We start from the raw sequence: 22,709 nt of genomic DNA, 5'->3' as shown, positions 1-22,709 counted from the left end.
CTTTCCATTCATAACATCTCAGTCTCTATATACTTGCTACTCATTTTAATTTCAAAAGAAACCTTTTGAAAACCACATAACATTAAAATAGAACCAGTTGAATTTAGTAAGTCCTAAATTATTTTAATAATTTTTTTAAAGTTGACTAAGCCTTTGATTTTTATTTTTTTATTTATTTTTTCTTTTTTTATTGTTGGTTGTTCAAAACATTACATAGTTCTTGATATATCATATTTCACAGTTTGATTCAAGTGGGTTATGAACTCCCATTTTTACCCCGTATACAGATTGCTGAATCACATCAATTACACTTCCATTGATTTACACATTGCCATTCTAGTGTCTGTTGTATTCTGCTGCCTTTCCTATCCTCTACTATCACCCCTCCCCTCCCCTCCCCTCCCCTCTCCTCCCCTTCCCTCTTCTCTCTCTACCTCTTCTACTGTAAATCATTTCTTCCACTTGTATTATTCTTCCCTTACCCCTCACTTCCTCTTGTATGTATTTTTGTATAACCCTGAGGGTCTCCTTCCATTTCCATGCAATTTCCCTTCTCTCTCCCTTTCCCTCCCACCTCTCGTCCCTGTTTAATGTTAATCTTCTTCTCATGCTCTTCATCCCTACTCTGTCCTTAGTTACTCCCCTTATATCAAAGAAGACATTTGGCATTTGGTTTTTAGGGATTGGCTAGCTTCACTTAGCATAATCTGCTCTAATGCCATCCATTTCCCTCCGAATTCTATGATTTTGTCATTTTTTAATGCAGAGTAATACTCCATTAAAGTCAAATTTCAAATTTTCTTTCCTAGCCAGAAGTCCTTCATTCATAAATTCCACTGGAGTCTGCCAGAATATGCCAAAAACCAAAGTCTATTTTGAAATCACAGTGGTCTTATCACATAATGGCATCCCTTGCTTAACTGGAAAGCCGTGTTTTCTATTCTGCTTTTGTTAGTGTTAATGAAAATTAAAGGCATTAAGTTTAGTTCACATGCCACAAAACACTCTGTACCAATTTAGCTACATTGTTGGTAAATTTTTTCCTTTTAATATATTATTTTACTAATAATGAACTCACTTCTAATAATAGCAACTCAATTTAAGTACAAGGTTACAAAATTTAATTAGAGTAACTGAGTTGCCTAAAAGCAATACACACCTTTGACTTACAATGGTTTCTTCCTCTCTGGGGAATCCATAGAATTATCCCACTCCTCCTGAAAGTGTAAAGAAAGTCCCTTAATTGCCCCATGGTTGTTTAATTTTGTTTCTTGGCTTTGATCATCACAAATTTACTTTGTCTTTTTAGCTCTCTAGTCTGACTTCAAGTACTCACTCTTCTGTCAACATGAGAAACTAGTTGCCAAAGGAAGGCTGGAGAGCACCCTAACCTGGAAAGGGAATTCCAAGAAGAAATTAGGAAGGATGAAAGATGGAACTTTCTGTAGGGCATCAAAAACACTTGGGTCACCAACAGAAAAATTAGAGCCAGATATACAGATACTAAAAAGCCAGCAAGCTCCTGTTGTGCCTAATTCTTACAAAGATACATTATGAGATGCTGCCACGAGTCATACATGGCATATATCTGCCATACAAATATAAACCATATTTGTGTCTCTCATAAGAAATTGAGTCTTGGGCTAGGGATTGTAGCTCAGTGGTAAAGCCCTGGGTTCAATCTCTACTAGAAAAGGGGGGAAGGAAGAGAGGAAGGGAAGGAGGAAAGAAGGAAGGAAGGAAGGAAGGAAGGAAGGAAGGAAGGAAGGAAGGAAGGAAGGAAGGAAGGAAGGAAAGAAGGAAGGAAGGGTCTTTATCTCTGTGAATCAGATGGTGCTTACATGAATAACCAGCTTGTATTAGGCCCCCCAGGACAAGAACCATCACATAAGGTTGTGCAGTGCATAGCCTACACAACAGAATGTAGTGGCCCTGCCCAAGACACTTTTGAAAATTTCTTTAGAGATTGCAATGCCTTTTAAGTCGTGGTTTGCAATAATGGCTGCATATATGCTTAGAGTTATTTATTTATATTTAACATACTGGGCAATTCAATTAGCAAACACAAACAGGGCTGGGCTTTTGGGGGGGTTGTTTGTTTGTTTGTTTGTTTTGTTTTTCCCTATAGATTAGACAAACCACTCCATATTGAAGTAACCATTATAGGATAGTCCACAAAAACTCTCTGAGTCTATAATTTAGCAAAGTCGTTCAAACAGTTTAAGGCTCCTCCACCAATATAAGACACTGCAGTTGCTATTATTCTTATTATCACTTTCAGAGCCAAAACCCATCCCTACACTCCTTACCACATCACTGAGACAGACTTACAGGCAATTATCAACTATCTCCAATTATCAATTATCTTTTACACGTGGAGAAACTATGACACAGAAAGATTTCACAACATGCCCAAGGATATGAAGTAAAATAGATTAGAAAAAGAGCAAGGAGAAGAAAAGGAAAGGAACTTTCTGTAGGGCATCAAAAACATTGGGGTCACCAACAGAAAAATTAGAGCCAGATAAACAGACACTAAAAACCCAGCAAGCTCCTGTTGTGCCTAATTCTTACAAAGATACATTATGAGATGAGAAAGCTGCAATGTGTTCAGTCTACCAGTGCTCCAGCCTGGGATTACTTCCTTTAGAACCACTTTCTACCTGCTAATCTTAAATTATTACTCAGTTAGGAGAAGCACTTGTAAAAACCACATTAGAGGGATTTAAATCCACCTCACACGAGTTTCTTATTCTCCACAGAGTCCATGAACTTTTAACATTATGAGAAACTACAAAAGCATTTTATATGTTTCTTAAAAAAAATAGTACTATCTCTCTTCCATCCTTCAAAAAGACAGATGGTACTGAATTTGCAGAAAATAATCTGTCAAAACTCATTGCCTGAAAGCAGGCAATGTGAATTCATAAGCAACTTGTATGGGCTCCCTCATCATCCTGAGTTATTAAATAAGCCCAAGTGTGGTTCTGCCCTCAATAACCTTACAACTTTTGGTTATTCAGTCAGTCAGTCAATCAACCAACTTACCTGCCAGATACTGCAGAATTAAATGCTACACATTCCACATGTTTGAAGACCTCCCAGGCTAGTGGGGAAATCGGTTGTACATAGTTAATTTTAATACAGTATAGTGTTGAAATGTTGCTACAATGGTAACACGTAGAAAGCAATGTATTTCTTTGGCAGACAGGGAGGGTCTTCAGAGAATCTTTTGCAGTGGAGACAATATAAGAAGTGGGCCTTGAAAATATACAGGATTTTATTTGGCAGAGAAGAGGCACAAGAAAATTTCTAGGAAAGAAAAGAGTGTGAACTAAAACATGGAAGATTTAGAATCAATGGTATTTAGCAGGAGAGTTGAGAGATGAAGCTGGAGAGGTGAAGGAATCAAACTGTACAGGGCCTTAAATGTTTCATTTCATAAGAATGGCGAACCATTGGAGGTTTTCAAGCAGAAAAATGAACTCTATGTTTAGAAAGTTAATTATAACAGCAGCATGGAAGATTGTAATCTCAAAGGGAGACAAGTTGTTAAGCTGTTTCATTAGCCCAAGAGATGGAGATATTCTGCAGTAAAGTACAATAAAACTTTCTGCAGTAATGGAGATATTCTACATAAATGCTATTCAATATGGTAGCCACATGTCACAAGTGCACTTGAAATTTAAATTTCCACATGTGCCTAGTGGCTGCTCTATTGAACAGTACAGATATATCTTAGAGAAGCTAGCCCTTGAGTTAAGCCCTTAAAATAGTTTTCCAATTGTAAGTTGCAATCAGTGGGCTAAGAAATCTATGTGGTATATCACAACTGGGATATTTTTAATGAAAAGAGAGAATAACAGAATAGGGTAGAATATAGTGTAATAATATAAGAGAAGAGAATAGAACATAAAATATCAGCATCCATCTCAAAGATAGTATTATTTGGAGAGTGTTTGTTTCAGTTACATGATCATGTACGTACAATGGATCACAGTGCAAACTGTATTTTTTCCTATTGTATTTTAAAATGTTTAAAGCCAGTCCCTTGTAGGAGGAATTGTTTAACCTACCTACAAGAGTTATTGGGAAAAGATTTTCATAAGGCAAAGATAACTAACATAAGCAAAATTCACTAGAGTTTAGAACAAAGATAACTCCAGACCTTTCAAGAACTTCCTAATTCTTTTTCTTTGAAATTTTAAAATAAACTTAATTTTTTAGAACAATCTTAATTTTTTAGAACAATTTTCAGAAAAATCAAGACGATGCTACAGAGAGTTCCCACATATCCTGAACCTAATTTCCCCTATTCAAATCTTACCTCAGTATGACATATTTGTTACAACTCATGAGACAATAGTGATACACTATTATTAACTAAATTCCCTAATTTACTGAGATTTCCTTAGTTTTTACCTAATATCATTTTTCTGATGCAGGACTCCATCTGGGGCACCACATTACAATTAGTCATTACATTTCCTTGAGCTCCTCTGAGCTGTGACCATTTTTCACACTTTTTTTTGGGGGGGGTTGTTTTTTGTTTTTGATGACTGAGAATTTTGAGGAGTGCTGGTCATGTATCTTCTACTGGAATTTATTTATTTATTTAGTATTATTAATTTTTTAATGATTAGTCCTGTGGGTTATTTACAGGAAGACTGTAGAGGTAGGAAGCCATTTTCATGAGATTACATCGTGGATACATACTACCAATGTGAGCAATCACTGCTGAGGCTGACCTAAAACAACTGAGCAGTGCTTATTCGTCTTCCTTGTAAACTTACTCTTCTTTACCTTCCTGTTCTGTACTGTACTATTCAGAAGGAAATCACTGCCATTCTTTTTTTCTTTTTCCTTTTTCCTTTTAATAAGTGAATTACTTAACTAAAGGAAGGCTTGTATTTGCATAAGTTATACTGAGTTCTTTTCAAAGAAAGCTACTTCTGAATACAAGCATAGTCTCTTTTTAGAGAGAGCATCTCCTCAATAGGCAGAAAACTTTTATCACTCACTTCTCAGATTTCAACTTCTGAATGTGAAGCACAGAAACAGCTGGGTAATTGATATAGAATTTCAAAATGAGTTGGGAAAGAGCTAGCTACAAATTAATTGCTGTTCCTCATTTTTTAGTTCCTGATTCTAATGTTGTATAAGTAAATGTCACCTAAAACATGTTAGCCCCCTGACTTTTTTTTTTTTTAACCCAAGAGGGAACCTAATTTTTAGAAAAAGAAATCCCTGACAGAAAAAGTCTAATAATGTGAAGTACTCCTTTTTTTTTTTTTTTTTTTTTTTTTTTTTTGGCAGAGGAGGAACTGCAAGATCACTTCTTCTGCAATACTCCCAAGGTAGATGCCACCATCCTAAATTACCGGCAACTCATCTTGCATCACAATTATCTAACTTCCTACCACTCCTATTCCCCAGAGCAGAAAACAACAATAAACTTTTTGAGCAAGCCCAGACACCACTTCTCTTGCAAGCTCCCCTCACAGTTCATGTTACCACCTGAATTTTTATAATTGTTGTACTTGTTCATTTTCTTATCCATTTAGCCAGAAGGGAGTCCTGACCCTGAATCAAGTATCCCAGGTCTTTTCACTTTCAGTCTGGAAGAGAGATGAAACTTTATCTCCTTCCTCACTGCACATAACTATAGCAAGAAAAAAGAATCTTCACCTATTGATCAAAGGGTAGTAACATTACAAATTTTAAAAAGAGAGCAACTAATTCTTCATTCAATTATGCAATAATCTCTTAGGGGACTTCAAAGTCCTTGATTATTTTCCAGTGTCCCTATTCATTCAGTGAATTCTTTCTAGAAGCCAGTCCCTCACTCTGATTCTTAACAATCCTCCCTCTCTTTCCTGTAGCCTGGCTATGGTTCTTTCATCCATGCTCATGAGTACATTACCAATAAAAACCTTAGGTTTTACTGGTTCCCAATTATATTTGCAATAAGTGATCATTCAAACCCTCAGTTGCTAGACCAGAATCTGAACTAACCAATGTCAGAAAGAAAAAAAAATCTTATGTAAGGAAAGGATAGGATCCGGGGAAACTGAGAGAGTATGGGACTGAGGCCTCCCTGATATCCTTCACACCCAGGTCCCTTGTCTTTGCTTGGCTTTGAGAAGAACACAGAAAATCTTCATTGGAATTTCTACTTCTTATTTCATTGTTAATTTATGGTATATAAATCCATGCCAATCCATGGGTCAATAACTGGAATTTGTCTTGACAAACTAATGTCAACCAATTTAATATCAATTTAATACTAACTCATAGGCTTGGTCCTTTTCTTTAAAATGAGTGATTCACCTTAGGGGATCTCTACAGTCCACTAGCACTCTTAAGATTCCATTTTAGCTACCCAGTACAGGAGCTAAGTATTGTTTGAACTATGTATTGGTAGACTAGACCATGGAATGGCCATGCCTGTCTTGTTCACCATGGAATATTCAGTGCAATTTCCATAAAAAATTCAGTGGAATATTCTGAAAGCAACTTCCAGGATGCTGATAATTATTTTCAATGGATAAATGGAAGTAAAGGAGAAAGGAAAGTCTTCTTATAGCTAGATTCTGTCTCCCTATCTAAGCATTTCTTCCACATTCGAGCCCCTGGGATTGATGCTGTATTTGCATTATTTCTGTTCCTCACAGCAGCCCTAAACAATAGGAATTATTATTTCCATTTTACAGGTGACGAAATCGAGGCCAAGGACAATTAAGTAACTGGCCCAAGGTCACATAGCCAGTAAGTAAAGGAGTCAGAATTTGAACCACTCTCTTTATTCCCAAATACATACTCTGGGCTTTGCAAGTAAAATAGAAATGCTTTCTAAACTCCAAGTAATCCGATGAAAATGTAAATTGTTTTATTATTCATTAGGGAGATTCTGATCAATCGAATCCTCTAGGTAATGTTGAAATGTATACTGCTCTAGTCCTGTCTGAAGGAGACTTTCTCATGATTTAAAAAAAAAAAAAAAAGGCTCAGAGAGGGATTTTCTCCCTGCTTAACAATCTGTTCACTCCAGGTGACAGTGATGACTTTGTGTGACTCCCCTCTCCAGTTCTTACTGGGAGCTTCAACTGCTTTGTGCTTCAACAGGGCCTCCTGAGAAGCCCAGGCGGCAGTATGATGATCCCTTTTAAAATCTTAAAATCGACTGCCCTCCTCTTTACCAGAGAATGTTGTTTGAGTCTGTTCTGGCAGCTATATCAATATCATGTTCTAGGCGGCTCACCTACAATAGGATTTCACTTTTCATGGCTCTCAAGGCTGGGGAATCCAAGACTGAGGCTTCCAAAGAGTCAGTGTCTAGTGAGGGCGTCTTCCTAGTTCATAGACAGCTCTATTCTCCCTGTGTCCGCATGAAGCAGATGGAGCAAGAGAGCTCTCTGGGATCTCTTTTATAAGGGCACTAATTCCATTCATGAGGGCTCTGCCTAATCATTTTCCTGAGGCCCCACCTCCTAGTACTATCATTTGGAGGGTTAAGATTTCAAGATAGTATTTGGGGGAAAACAAACATTCAGTCTAAAGCAGGTATCATCAAATAATTCAGCATGTCAGAGTCAAAACCATATTAGAGTGCGTCCCAGGCACTGCACCCACGAAGACATGCCACCACCTGCTTAGGCAGTGCCACTTTTGAATGTACAACCTCATTAAAGGTACAAGTGGGTTTTAAAAGTCATCCAGTTTAGAGGAAATATTTTAAAGAATATTTCCAAACATGGTAAATCATTTTTTAAAAAAGCATAGAGCTAAAAACAAAGAGATTCATGGTGTGCTTGAATAAAGTAAATATTTCAAGCCCTTCACTGGGATATGGCATTAAGTCTTTAAAGAAGTAAGTAAGCAAATTTAACATTTCATTGTGAAAACTCCAGACTAAGACATATGCTCTCATCTGGTTCTAGGTTGCCTACATTTAATCAAGTTATTTGCCTAAATTCAGCCTCTTTTTCCAACGTCCTTCTTAGCATTTTCTATCTTCTTTGCCTCTATTTATTGCTCATTCCTGGCCCCTCATTCATTGCTTGTTATGTGTTCCAGAACAGCATTTCCTGCCTGCAATGCTTTTTGGAACAGAGTCCTTCTGGGGCCATTACTATCCAGAGGCACATAGTTATACCAAAATGGTGTTTGTTCAATGAAAAATGAATTCTCCTACCCATGTTATTCATCAAATTGTCTAAAGTGGTTTTTTAAAATCATGCATATAGTCCCATAAGGGGTTAATAAAATGGACTCACAAGGAAGAAGAATTATATTACCTAAGCAAATGTAGAATCTAAAAATAGGGAACATTCTAACAATAGATTGTACCAGATGGCCTACCAATAATAACGAACTCTCTCTGTCTTCTCACCTTTTCATCATAAGAAACAATGAATAAACAATCTTTAAAATTGCTTATAATCAATAGGGGGAAAGAGAATCAAAGAAAGGGGGACAATCAATGTTTTTTTTGTGGAATGACTTTTAGACTTCATGAGATTAAAGTGATAGTTGACAATAAAAGCACTTTTCCCATGTCAGAGCTGACTGCTCAGAGGGCTAAGAAATGACAGATTGTAGAAACAGTCTAGGAAAAAAAAATTAAATCTTAACTCCTTAAATTGTTAGCAGTATGAAAATGTATTTGAAATGACCATATTTCAGATCATAGCAGATTTGGGGTATTTGTGACCAAGGTCTTACTATGTCTCCTTCTTTGGTATAATACATGTTTCTATGCTTTTTATGGGTTATTTCTTTGAGTGATTGATTAATTGATTGGTTACCTTCCAGTATTTTACAAATAAACATTGATTACCTCACAGATTCTATGGCTCAGGAATCTGGATGTAGCTTAGCTGGGTATCTCGGTATCTCTGGCTCAGGGTCTCTCATAAGACTATAATCAATAACCACCAAGACTGCCCAAGCAAGGAATTAATTTTAAAAGAGAAAGCAATCACCAGAAGATTAATTAGTGCACTTTAAAAAACTATAATATAAAGAAAAAAGGTGAATGATATTTCTAAATCAGCAATATTATCTCATTATAAAATTGAAAAGAGTATTAAGAATAGTTTAAACTGACTCTCAGTACAGAGTTGGCTCTGAGTAATGCACCTTCATCTAGCACACCCTGGCATAGATACCTAATTAACATACTGGACTCCAGGCTCCTGATCAGTTACCTGGCACTGCCTCGAACTCTGAATAATTAGGAGGAAGCCAGTACGGGTAGCCATGAATAAGATGTTTAAAAGTTGTCTAGTAGACAGCCTAAAAGCTCAAATAATGATAACTCCTAATATTTACTATTGTATCATCCTATAATGTGGGAAATCTCAGTGGCTGGGATAATGCCACTTATTAAAAATAACCACTCTGGTACAGTTTGAATGTTTGTATCTCTTCTGAAATTCATGTTGAAGCTTGATCACCAATGAAGTAGTATTGAGAGAAGGCCTGTAGATGTTCCTGAGGACTCCTCCTTTGTGAACAGGGTATAGGCTTTTATTTTAAAAAAAAAAAAAAAGGCTTCACACATCATTCAGCTTTTGCCCTTCCATCCTCTCTTCCATGTAAGAACATGGCCTTCAAGGCACCATCCTGGAAGCAGATATAGGGTCCTCACCAGACACCAAAACTGCTAGCACCTACATCTTGGGCTACCCAACCTCTAGAACTGTGAGAGTCTGTATTATAACAACACAAACAGATGAAGACACCTTCCTTCCGTCACTCATTTTCTTTCACGCCTAACCCTATTCACTTTTGCTTCTTCTCTGCAGTCAGAATTGGGAGGAAAAAAGAACATTAGCAGTTATATCTTCCCAAGATCAACTGCATTTAAATCTAATTGCTTAGTTCTCATGCCTGACTTCTAAGAAAAATGGGAGACTGGCTTTTCTTTTCAAAGAAAAGTAAAAATTATCCATTTATCTGGATAATTTTGGCCATTATTACAGATAACTATGATCTCATCACACATGGACTTTCCATTTTAAGTTTTTGTGGAAATGATCCTTTATCAAATATATTACTTCTTTTCAAAGCTAAGCCATATTAAAATCAATAATAGCTAACTATGTCTCACTTAGATTGGGACATAGTTCTATGGTTATTTTTAAATTGATTACTTCTCATTCACTTATTTTTTTATTCATTCAGGAGATATTTACTGATGACCTCTTTATGCCAGGAATCGTCCTAGGATCCAGTATACAAGGATCAGTATCTCCCTATAGCCTGAGAACTTCACGGTCTTAGCAAAAGCATCTTGCTTTTACTCAAAAGAGGGTTAAAGAAAAAGGAAAAAAGCTGGGCATGGTGGTACATGACTGAAATCCCAGCAACTAGGGAAGCAGAGGCAGGAGGATCACAAGTTCAAGGCCAGCCTCAGCAACTTAGCCAAGCCCTAAACAACTTAGTGAGAACTTGTCTAAAAGAAAAGGGGTGGAGGGTTTACTGGTGATGTTGCTCAGTGGTTAAGTATCCCTGGGTTTAATCCCAGTATCAAAAGGTTGGGGGGGGGGAGAGAAAAAAAGAAAAAGAAAGGATGGGGAGGGAGAAAGAAAAAAAGAGAAAAAGAAAGAAAAAGGAGATATTTTCAGGCCAGAAAATAGAAATCATCCTCAAAATTTTTTTCCTGTGAGTGGATAGTAAAAGTTATCAAAGCAGACTTTGATGATGTGTCACATTCTTAGGAATAAGCAGAAGAGGTATAGGAATGAGCCTAATTCCTATAGGTACTCACTCTCATGTCTATACAGGTCTGTAAAATCATCCAAGGGATCTTTTCTAAGAAACAGTAGGAGCTCTTCTTTCTGTAAAGTTTTACATGTGGTTATAACTGTGGTGCTATCTGAAAGCCAGAAAAACTTGTTTATATAGTTTTGATAAATTCTGTGCCCCAAACCAGTAATCATCTGAAGGTATCCTTTGGGCCTTCCATTTGTTTGGGGTGTTGCCCAGACCACTCATATATTCAGCAAATCACCATAAAGATTCATCCTAGATACACAGCAAAACTATACACAACAGGATCGACAGGATATGACACTCCCATGGATGTGTTCCCTTCTGTACTATCAAAAAAGTGTGGTAATACCTCCTTCATCTCCAACCTATTGTGGTTCTACTTAGAATTTTTTAATGGTTATGATGGTGTAAAAGCAATAGAACCTTCATATAAAGTATACATTTAATTTTGTATTTTGTTCCTTTCCTGAGCCAATAATACATGGCACAATATACACCCTGGTAAGGCTGGACTGCAGCAGAGAGCTACAGATCCCTGTCAGCCACATGATTATAAAGATAGACAACCATACTCAATTATGTACTATGTTGCTAAACTTTGATGGTCGATAGATTATGTATATTAAATGCATTTTTTAACTTACCATACTTTCAACTTAAAATATGTTTATTGGGATGTAACTCCATTGCTTGAAAAGTATCTGTATATGCCATGTTTTTGCCCAGGGAAGCTATGCTCAGCGCCCAAGGTTTCTATTGGGGCTGGCAATGTGGTCATCCTTTGCCTAGAAATTTTCAAAATTTCAGACTACCAGAATACTGTGGGTATTCACTACAAATTACATGGTTTTTAAAGTTTAGTATTTTTATAGAATAGAAAGAACATTCCAAAAAGCCAAGTTCTCAGATGCAAGCCAAGGGCCAAACTTGTACACAGGCCCTCCTAAAGATAGCAGCCCCAGGTTTGCCATATTAACTTTTCTGCACACTATTCCTTAAGTCTTCTGCCAGATATATGTTGTTGGAAACAGAAAAGTTCACATTTACCTCTCTTTGTGTACAAAGCTAAAGAAAATGTGGTTGACCTTAATTTTCAGGAATGGTTACCATGAGAGTTATTACTAACAATTATCATTTTTAGATATTACTAATAATATTTTAGTAATAATTTTTGGTAGTGATAATTATTTTCTATTATCAATATGTTAAGTATTATTTCTATGTAATGTTCATGTTAATAATCCATTCAGTGATCCTTAACATTCTTTGATTTTAACCTGTCAAGATTATGAAAATTTAAGGATAATCTGTGTTTTGTTCCTTATTTCATTTTTCTTCTACTCTGTTATCTTCTTCAACAGGACAAACTTTCTGCAGCTTGAAGGAGCCGGCCATGGATTTCAGGCGTGTGAAGGAGTATTTCTCCTGGCTCTACTATCAATACCAAATCATTAGCTGCTGTGCTGTCTTGGAGCCCTGGGAGCGATCTATGTTCAATACCATCTTACTAACCATTTTTGCTATGGTGGTGTACACTGCCTATGTCTTCATCCCAATCCACATTCGCCTGGCTTGGGAATTTTTCTCAAAAATATGTGGCTATCAAAGTACAATTTCTAATTGATCTCTTTTGCATTCTGTGAAATGGCATTGCACATTTATGTTGCTTACAACGTGTTGATTTAGGTGACTACTGTGTCATCTTTCACTCTCTGACCTGAAAAAATCACTCTTCTCTATGCACTCTTGTGTCCTGCCTAGAGTTTGAGATGGATGTCTCTAGTTTCTTTTGTACATACTACATTGTGCATTATACCATAGAAAATATGATGCCTTTACCTCATATACCATGTTCACTCAATGCAAATCTATGACTTTGGAATTTGTTTTTAAATCAGGACAATTTCATATAAAATTTTCCTGGAAAATATGTTCATAAGAGATTTACCATAATTATACTTAAAATGATCCCTTAATACCTATCCTATGCTGAAAGATAGATTACAAGAAAAAAACCTTCATAGGCTACTCTCAAAAGTATCCTATCCTTGTTTACAATGTATAAAAAGATGTGAATAAATTATATGGACTCCCTAAAGTTGTATTTTCTAGTAAACTGCTAATACCTGAAATTCTTTTACTTCAAATGCAAAAGAATAGGCTGGAGGCAATTATTTTCTTTCAAAATGGTTCATGAATTATTTCAAATGTCTCTAAAAGTCAGTTTGAAATCAACAATGTTGATTTTAAATAAACAAGTAAGTATTATAATACATAATCATATTAGTATAAGAAACAAAATATAATCAAAGTAAATTCAGATAAATGTAGATATTAAGACTTTTGATGTCCCTTGTCTTGCATGATGCTGGGGAAGAAAGAGAAAGGAAATTATTTTCTTTTCTGTGCTTTCACTCACTAGAAGAAAAAAAAAAGGCATGTGTGGAGCTACAGGAAGAAAAGCTAATAAATAGGCTGGAAGTAATATTCCACCAGCAGGAACTCGACAGCTCCAGTTAAATGCTTTGATGTAGTGGCTCCTTTGTAGAGCAGAAACAAGATTTATTAAATTCCCTTCAAAATGTGTATTTTAAAAGCAAATATAAGTTTTTAATTATATTGCTGAATCAAATGTTAATGCCAAAGACCAAGCCTTGCTGCTTTTCTTTCCTCCCAATAAATATTAATGTTAGTAATTCTGGAAGGTAAAAATGTAAATAGGTTTTTGACAATATTTGCACCCTTGTTTGTGCTGGGGAAAAAAATTCCAAGGAAAGCTAAAAAGAAAGATGATTAGCATGCCAAATTAACTTGCATGTTAGTAAAAAAGCAAACACGTGTTTTAAAGAGAAATCATAACTGAATATGCATTTCTTGTTTTTTGCAAAATAAAATTAAGCTTAATTTTATAAGTAAACTGTCCACTGCAGATTTTTTTTTCCTCTCAAATTGCACTAAATGGGACACCATTATCTCCCCAATTTATTTCTTGCTAATCCAATATGACAGCTGATTTAAATGGTAGAGTACCATTACCAAAGGACTTATCATGCTGGACCCCTTTTACATCTTAAGGTAGCATTAAGGTCTCCCTACTACAGGTAAGGAGACTGGCGCTTAGAAAAGTTACATTTCTTGTTCAAGGTCAGTTAGTCACTAGCACGAGAGTAAGGATGCAAATCCAGGTCAGGTCCACGCTGGGCTGTGCCAATTATTGCCACATGGAAGCCCATGGGAGAACAACATGAAAGCTGATGGGACAGGGTTCACCAATATGTCAGAAAGCAGAATTCCACCAAATAAGAAGAGTAAGAGCATGAAGAGACAGTCAAGATTGGAAGAACAACAAGCCTGCTCTCCAACTGCCACCTTTGCTATTCTACCTGGGTACTGTGTTCACCCATTTTTATGCTTCCCAGACCCACATGCCTACTTTGAAAGACTGTTTTCACTTTTAAATATTTAACAGAGGATTCTCAATTGAGCATGAACTTGGATGCATTCCCAGTTCACAATGATCCAACACCCTTATATATGTGGACCCCTGCTAACTACTTTTGGAATTCAATCGCAAAGACACTGCATTGACCTTCTCCAAATCCTTCTTCTAAAAATAAGAGAGTTAAAATAAACATGAAGAGACACAGTTAAGGTTAATAAAAGATTATGGCAAAGCACTGCCCCGGGATGTCACTTTGAAGGCAAACATCACTTTAGAGCAATCAAAAATAATAAATGCAGGGTCCAAAAAGTATAATCAAATATAGATGGGCAGGGGAACCTATCAGTAAACAGTGGAGGAGAAAAGAAAGCTGAACTTGGACAGCCTGCTCTACTGAGTTTCTAGACTAGGCAGAGGTGCCCTTAACCTTGACCACAGTTAGGCTAGATTACAAATGCTTTTTATGTGCTATTCTTTTGCTTCTATTACTTGGATATCTCATGGTATGTGCAGAATTTTTTAAAAAGCCAAAATTTCCATGGTTTCAGTGAGCTTGCAATTGTCACTGACTGAACAAGGAATCATAAAATACTCTTTTCCTGGTATTGGCAAAAGCATCAATTTCTTTTAGCTACTCATGCAACTAAATCATGAAATGCCAAGAAATCAGATAATGTTAATGTAATGATATCACTGATCAGTATTTATTATTGTGAAAAAAGCAATTACTAGCCCACTTTTTTTCTACTTTTTTTTCTTTTCCTATCACTAACATATTCAAGTATGCTCCTGGAAGACCGAGATTTGTCCTTATTTCTGAATCCCATCTAGTCCAGTGGTTCATACAGAACTTAGCAGAAATATACTTTAGGGAATATTATGTAGCTGCCCATATCCTGGGCTCACACAAAAACAAGGAAGATCAGTATATGTTTTAGGCCAACCTCAGAATGGACCACTTCTGCCTATGTACCAAAACAGTAGCACCCATTCACTCATTCAACAAATGTATTAAAAGTCAATCAAGTATGGATGGATAGATAGAAGGATAGAAAAATGAATAAATGTGTGAGGAAAATATAGCAGAAACTAAGTGATAGGTATTCAAGCATTATTTATAAAAATTCTCTTGGTACATTTGAAAATTTCTATTTAAAAAAATAACAAAAATAAGCCAAACCCCCCAAAACCAAAGGCCAAATGCTTCCTCTGACAAGCAGATGCTAATCCATGATGGGGGTCAGGGAACAAGAAGGAACAATGGATTGTACAGAGGGGAGTGAGGGGATGGGAGGTAGAGTGGGGATGGGAAGGACAGTGGAATGAGATGGACATTATTACCCTATATACATGTATGATCACACTACCGGTGTGACTCTATACCATGTTCAGTCAGAGGAAGGAGAAATTGTGTTTCATTTGTGTACAATGTGTCAAAATGCATTGTAGGACTGAGGTTGTAGCTCAGTGGTTGAGTGCTTGCCTTGAATGCGTGAGGCACTGGGGTCGATTCTCAGCACCACATAAAAAAATAAATAAAGTGAAGATCTTGTGTCCATCTACAACTAAAAACTAAAAACAACTAATTAAAAATAACTAATTAGAACAAATTTAAAAATAAAATTAAAAAAAAAAAACAGTAGGTTCTGAGAGACAGTGGCTTAAGCTATGCCAGGGTCACCCAAACAGAAATGTTTTAGGGGAGGGTTCAGAAATCTCAAATTATTGAAAGGTCCTTGTATGATTTCAACATACATTGAAGTTGGGGGATTTTTATTCAAAAGAACAGAGTCTTCTGGTTAGAATTTGAAAAGACTTTGAACCATTTTTAAAACTGTTGGACACATTCTCAATTTCTGAAGATAAACAGGGAGGGGATTGGTCTCTTAAGATGACTCAGATGTATGCTTAGCTAAGGTGTCCCTCTAGATCTCCTTAGCTCTTTAAGGTTTCTGGTTTTGCTGCTTCTCTTACGGAAGATTTCTGTGGAACTGTAGAGTCACCGCAAGAGGCTGCTGTAAGGTTACACTTCATATTGGAAGAGTGGGACCTATTTCCCTTCCAGAATAGGACAGTCACTGAAACATGTGACATTTAGTGTATCTGCACAAGGCTCTATGTTCTTTCTCAATGTAAGCTGGGTCAAGTGCACAGTCTAGAGTGGAAAAGGAGTTCAGATAGAGTCCCCAGGAAAAAATGAACCAGGTGCCCTTTGCAGCCATCTTTGGACATTGCATCTATTTCTGTAGCCCAGGATGGTAAAGAATTACTCTGCCTTTTTATAAAAAGTGCTTGGGACTCATATTGCATGACTTCCTGGTTTATTTGAAGTAATGGTTTCAGGATTTCTTCTCCTGGACACACTAAAATGGTTCTAGGCCCTATTTGTAAAGTTGAAGAATGTTCTGATTTCTGCTTTACCGACTAAAGTTATAGTTTTTTAAATTGACAGACAATAATCATATTTATGGGGTACAATATTATGTTTGATATATATATATATATATATATATATATATATATATATATATATATATGCAATGTGAACTGATTAAAACAAGCTATTAACATATTTGTCACCTCACTTTTTTTTTGGTGAGACATTTGAAATTTACTCTCTTAGCAATTTGGAATTACATGATACATTATTATTATGACCATTATGCTATACAATAGAACTCAAACCAAAGACTTTCTGTTTGCAATACCTAACTGGTATTAAGTTTGAATATGTCTTTCTAATAGGTACTTGAAAGTTCTAAAGTTTTCATGCTTAAGGCTTTTTGACATACACTATCAAATTTAACTGTCAGATCTTTTCTAAGGATCCAGTTATTTCCCTTTTCATTTTACTGGCTCACACTTCAGAATCTTCAGGTTGAAACCTAACTTGTGATTCTTCTTTTCCTAATTCATTCCTTTAGCTCTCCTGTCCTGTTCCCAGTCGTATTGAATTTACCCTCTACAAATTTGCCTAATTAATCTTTTTTAAATGGTATTTTCACCATGTTACACCTTCTTAAAAAGCATAATGTCTTTACTTAAGGTACCATTTGCTCTAAATACCTTACCAATATAGAATTATTTTCCTCCTCTCTAAATCTTAGGATGTCCTCAGTTCTCCAGACAAATCTCAGTGTTCCATAAACAACCTGTATTCATACCTCTGTATCCTATAATTCAGCTTTCATGAATGAATTTCAAGGTTATAAAACTGAGAAAATGGAATTGAACAAAGTTCACTGAAATGGAAATATTTATACCCACAGTATTATTTTCATTGTTACAAGCTTCTATTGATTTTTAAAATAATGTCCTCAATTTTGATTAAATCATTTAAATTCCTGTCATCAACACTTGGACTTTTGTTTTGCTCATATTTTTCCCTAAGAAGATAATCCTTATTATATGGCATTGAATACTTAGTTGTTTCTATCCTCAGAAAAAAAGGAAAAAAGTCTATCAATACAGTAGTCATTGAACTTTATATTGGGAAACGAAGATGAATCAAAAACAGAAAGAAAACAAAATCTCTGAACTTGTGAATCATATGACCAATTAGGCAAAACAACAACAAAGCAAAAAGCAAACACAATATTTAAGATCTGTATGAATTTTGGTAAGATATCATGAAAGAACAGCAGAGTGTCCTGGTAGTTAAAACAGTGGAGCACTTGGGGCACAGGCTATGTATCTCTTCTGGCTGCATTAGAATAAAATCCAAACCCTCAATGGAGGACTTTCAGTCAGGGCAGGACAAGGTGGAAGAGTTGTGACATCACTTACTCTGTAAGTGGAATGGGACTGGTTGTTGTGTAGGAGCAGATGGGATAGGGGCATCAATAAGGATAATTTTTGAAGCTAGAAAGTCAACAGGTTTTACCAATAGCTGAGTTCAAAGGGTGTAATCCCATTTAATACACTTTTTAAAAAGTCTAATCTGGGCTGGATGTGGTGGCACATGCCTGTAATCTCAGCAGCTCAGGAGGTTGAGACAGGAGGATCATGAGTTCAAAGCCTCAGCCTCAGCAACGGGGAGGTGCTAAGCAATTCAGTGAGACCCTGAATACAAAATAGGGCTGGGGATGTGGCTCAGTGGTAGAGTGTCCCTGAATTCAATCCCCAGTACCAAAAAAAAAAAAAAAAAGAAATAAAAAGAAAGGAAGGAAGGAAGGAAATGTAATCTGCCCAAAGGAAATTTCTTGTCGTTCTGCAAAAATTATTTCCAGAGCTGATTCAGCTGTCTGTAAGAGAGGATAGAATCTTTTTTAGAGGTTGAAGGAAAAAACTTCATTCAATTCTACTACTTTTCTAGTTTTTAAAGCTTTGCTATATCTCATTAAGAGTCCTTATACATATGATTGGAAGAAAGGACACTGATTTTCCATCATGAAACAGAATGTAATTCTCTAGGTACTTTTCTTCATCAAAACTGACTAGCCAAAATATCTATAACATGGATGTTTTACAGGATTAAATTATTCTAGCGTTTTAAAGCACTCTGAGAATAAACATAAGGCCTTGGCTTTTCTTTGATTCATTCCTGAATTATTACGTTGATAATAACAAAAGTAATGACATTAGGATGATTTAATGGCAAAGCTAGGAACAGGGTTGACCAACTTTTAATTTTAATTATCACTTAAAAATTCTAAGGAAATGGGAGACAGAAGGAGTTCTAATATAAAATTACAGTTTACAGTTGCCTTTACTATCATGACAAAGCTAATTTCTGTAGTTTTTTCGTACGCCTTTGTGAGCAATTAAGATGTATCCCACTTACAGTATTAACACTTCCAATCTCTTCCACTGGATATTCAACATTCTAATTGCTCATTTTTATTATTACATTTTTGCTGTGTTCTGTTGGATAGACCTAATTGAGGTAGCACTTAATCCAGATATTTGATTGGAAAGATACAAAGGGGGAAATCTCTACAGACTGCAAAATAGAGAGGTGAATACCTCATGTTCCATTCACAAGGCTTCTTCCTGGAATCACACCCATACAGGAAACAGGTGAATTTCCTGGATGGCTGTCTTTGTGGCTAGGGATGTCATCACTGAGGAGAGTTCCATGTCATTGAGCTCAGAAGCATCCATGTTTGGATTGTCATGAGCACACAGAAAAGGAGAGAGGGAGAGCAGAAGAAAGGAAGGAGAAGAGGGAGAGATTTAAGATGAAGGAGAGGAAGAGAGAGAGAAAAAGGAAGAGAGAAGGGTAAAGGAGATGGGAAGGATTTGTTTTCTAAATTTAAACTGGAAAGGTCTCACAAGCATCAAAAGACAAAATTACAACATATTTAGTTCAAAAATCAAATTGGCTTTTATTAGTGGATTCTAGGATTGAGCAATACCTCATTCTATAAAATAGAATAGGCATTCCAATAAGCTGAGCAGAAAAGGTGGAAGAAAGTTAAACAGAATAGCTATAGAAATACAAAGCAGATTCATTGTTTCAAAATTACTTTCCTTACAGAGTCAAAACAGAAAAGACTTTTTTATCATGCTAGTTCATGATAAAAATTATACACACTGGCTCTTTGTATAATTGCTATGACTTCCCTGTTGACTTTGTTTTCATTTTTGTTTTTTAATTGGACCATTCCAAAGTTTAGTTTGATTTGGTGAAACCTAGCATGAGTGACTGCATTTTGGTTTGGTCTGGTATGTTAAGTCCTAAAGCTGGAGATTAATCCACAACAATTGGCTCCCATGAACTTTATTTGACTCAAGTAAATTGTAATTCCTCTTGGACCACATTCATCAAAGAACTTCCTTAATCTCACATCTTTCCTAAAATGAGACATATCGAAATGTTTTATGCCTTTGTTTATATTAATATTTCCATTTCTTTTGTTAAAATAATTCACTTTTCCATTGATCACACCAACAAAGAGAAAATATAGGTAATAAAAGATTACTTCAAGAAAGAGAGATTCTGGAGAGAGAAAAAAATATTAGAAATCCTTGAAATGAAGGAAACAATAAACCAAATAAAAAACTCAATAGAAAGCATCACCAACAGACTACATCACTTGGAAGACAGAATGTCAGATAATGAAGACAAAATATACAATCTTGAAAATAAAGTTGACCGCACAGTAAAGATGGTAAGAAGCCATGAACAGAACATCCAGGAATTATGGGATAGCATCAGAAAAACAAATCTAAGAGTTATTGGGAAAGAGAAAGGCATAGAGATTCAAACCAAAGGAATGCACAATTTCTTTAATGAAATAATATCAGAAAATTTCCCAAACATAAAGAATGAATTGGAAAATAAAATAAAAGAGGCCTACAGGACAGAAAATATACAAAATACAACAGAGCCACACCAAAATACATTATAATGAAAATGCTTAGCATACAGAATAAAGATAGAATCTTAAAGGCTGAGAGAGAGAGAGGAATCAGATCACATATAGGGGAAGATCAACTTAGGTCTCAGCAGAATTTCCAACCCAGACCCTCAAAGCCAGGAGATCCTGGAATAAAATATACCAAGCTTTGAAAGAAAACGGATGCCAACCAAGAATCTTATATACAGCAAAACTGAGCTTCAGATTTGATGACTAAATAAAGGCCTTTCATGATAAACAAAAGTTTAAAAAAGAATTTACAGTGAGAAAGCCTGCACTACAGAACATTCTAGGCAAAATATTCCATGAGGAGGAAATAAAAAACAATAATGAAAATCAGCAAAGGGAGGAAAAACACTAAAGGAAAGGCCAATCAAAGGAGAAACCAAGTAAAGTTAAAAACCAAAAATATACCAAAATGCCCAGGAATACAAATCACATTTCAATAACAACCCTGAATGTGAATGGCCTAAACTCATTTGTTAAAAGACATAGACCGACAGATTAGATTAAAAAAAAAAAAATCCAATAGTGCTGGTGCTGTGGCTCACTGGTAGAGCATTTGCCTCACATGTGTGAGACACTGGGTTTGATTCTCAGCATAGCATATAAGTAAGTGAATAAAATAAAGGTCCTTCAATGACTAAAAAATATTTTTAAAAAAGACTCAACAATATGCTACCTTCAAGAGACTCATCTCACAGGAAAAAAACACCCACAGACTGAAGGTGAAAGGGTAGAAAAAAAACATACCACTCACACATGGACCACATAAACAAGCAAGGGTTTCCATCCTCATATCAGATAAAGTGGACACAAAAGCTAGTGAAAAGGGATAAGAAGGACATTTCATACTGTTTAAGGGATTTATACATTAACAAGACATAACAATAATAAATATCTATGCCCCAAACAATGGGGCATCTATTTATATCAAACAAGCCCTTCTCAACTACAAGAACCAAAAAGACAACAACACAATAAAACTAGGTGATTTTAATACACCTCTCTCACCACTGGTTAGAGCTTCCAAACAAAAACTAAACAAAAAAACTATATAACTCAATAAAACAATCAATAATTTAGAATTAACAGACATATATATAATATTCCATCCACCAACAACCAAATACACATTCTTCTCAGCAGCACATGGATCCTTCTCCAAAACAGACCACATATTATGCCACAAAGCAAGTCCAAAAAGGCAGAGATACTACCCTGTATTCTATGTGACCATAATGGAATGAAATTAAAAATCAATGATTAAATTTAAAAATGGAAGATACTCCAACACCTGGAGACTAAACAATATGCTATTGAATGATGCATGGATAACAGAAGACATCAGAGAGGAGCTTTAAAAAAATTCTTAAAAGGTAAATGAGAACTCTGATACAATTTATCAAAATCTCTGGGACACCATGAAGGTAGTGCTAAGAGGAAAGTTCATTCCATTAAGTTTATTCATTAAAAGAAGAAAAAGACAACACATAAGTGATCTGACATTACATCTCAAAGCCCTAGACAAAGAAGAACAAACCAATACCAAAAGTAGTAGAACACAGAAAATAATTAAAATCAGGGCAGATATCAATGATATTGACACAAAAGAAGCTATTCAAAAAAATTGACAAAACAAAAAGCGGTTTTTTTTTAAAAAAAAATGAAATTGACAAACCCTTAGCTCCTAACAAAAAGAAGAAGAGAGAAAACTCAAATTACTAAAATTCATCATGAAAAAGGAAATATCTTGACAGATTCTAATGAAATACAGAAGATAATTAGAAACTATTTTAAAAAATGTATACTCCAGTAAAATAGAAAATATTGAAGACACTGACAGATTTCTAGAGGCATGTGATTAATCCAAACTGGGTCAAGAGGACATACACAATTTAAACAGATCAATTTCAAGCAAGGAAATAGAAGACACCATCAAATGCCCACAAACCAAGAAAAGCCCAGGACCAGACCAAATCTCAGCAGAGTTCTATAAGACCTACAAAGAAGAATTAATACTAATTCTCCTCAAATTATTTCATGAAATAGAAAAGGAGGGAACCCTTCCAAACTCATTCTGTGAAGCTAGTATCATCCTGATACCAAAACCAGGCAGAGATTCA

The 22,709-nt window shown here is 35.7% G+C and overlaps 1 protein-coding gene across 3 annotated transcripts in view; it reads left to right on the top strand.

Annotated features, from left to right (window-relative positions):
* Positions 1 to 13,701, top strand: part of Sptssb (serine palmitoyltransferase small subunit B) — a 31,579-nt gene extending 17,878 nt beyond the window's left edge. For 2 of the 3 annotated variants that reach the window (XM_078043598.1, XM_021735239.3), the window contains exon 3: positions 12,141 to 13,701. In XM_078043598.1, the coding sequence (XP_077899724.1) occupies positions 12,173 to 12,403 (231 nt within the window). In that variant the 5' untranslated portion in view covers positions 12,141 to 12,172 and the 3' untranslated portion in view covers positions 12,404 to 13,701. Of the gene's footprint in view, positions 1 to 6,713; positions 6,769 to 12,140 lie in introns of all 3 variants that reach the window. The other variant, XM_021735240.3, reaches the window with a different exon arrangement.
* Positions 13,702 to 22,709: the final 9,008 nt, after the last annotated feature.

This window comes from Ictidomys tridecemlineatus, chromosome 3 (genome assembly GCF_052094955.1).
Source record: "Ictidomys tridecemlineatus isolate mIctTri1 chromosome 3, mIctTri1.hap1, whole genome shotgun sequence".
In the NCBI taxonomy this organism is placed as follows: domain Eukaryota; kingdom Metazoa; phylum Chordata; class Mammalia; order Rodentia; family Sciuridae; genus Ictidomys; species Ictidomys tridecemlineatus.
This window is presented reverse-complemented; position numbering and strand designations above follow the sequence as displayed.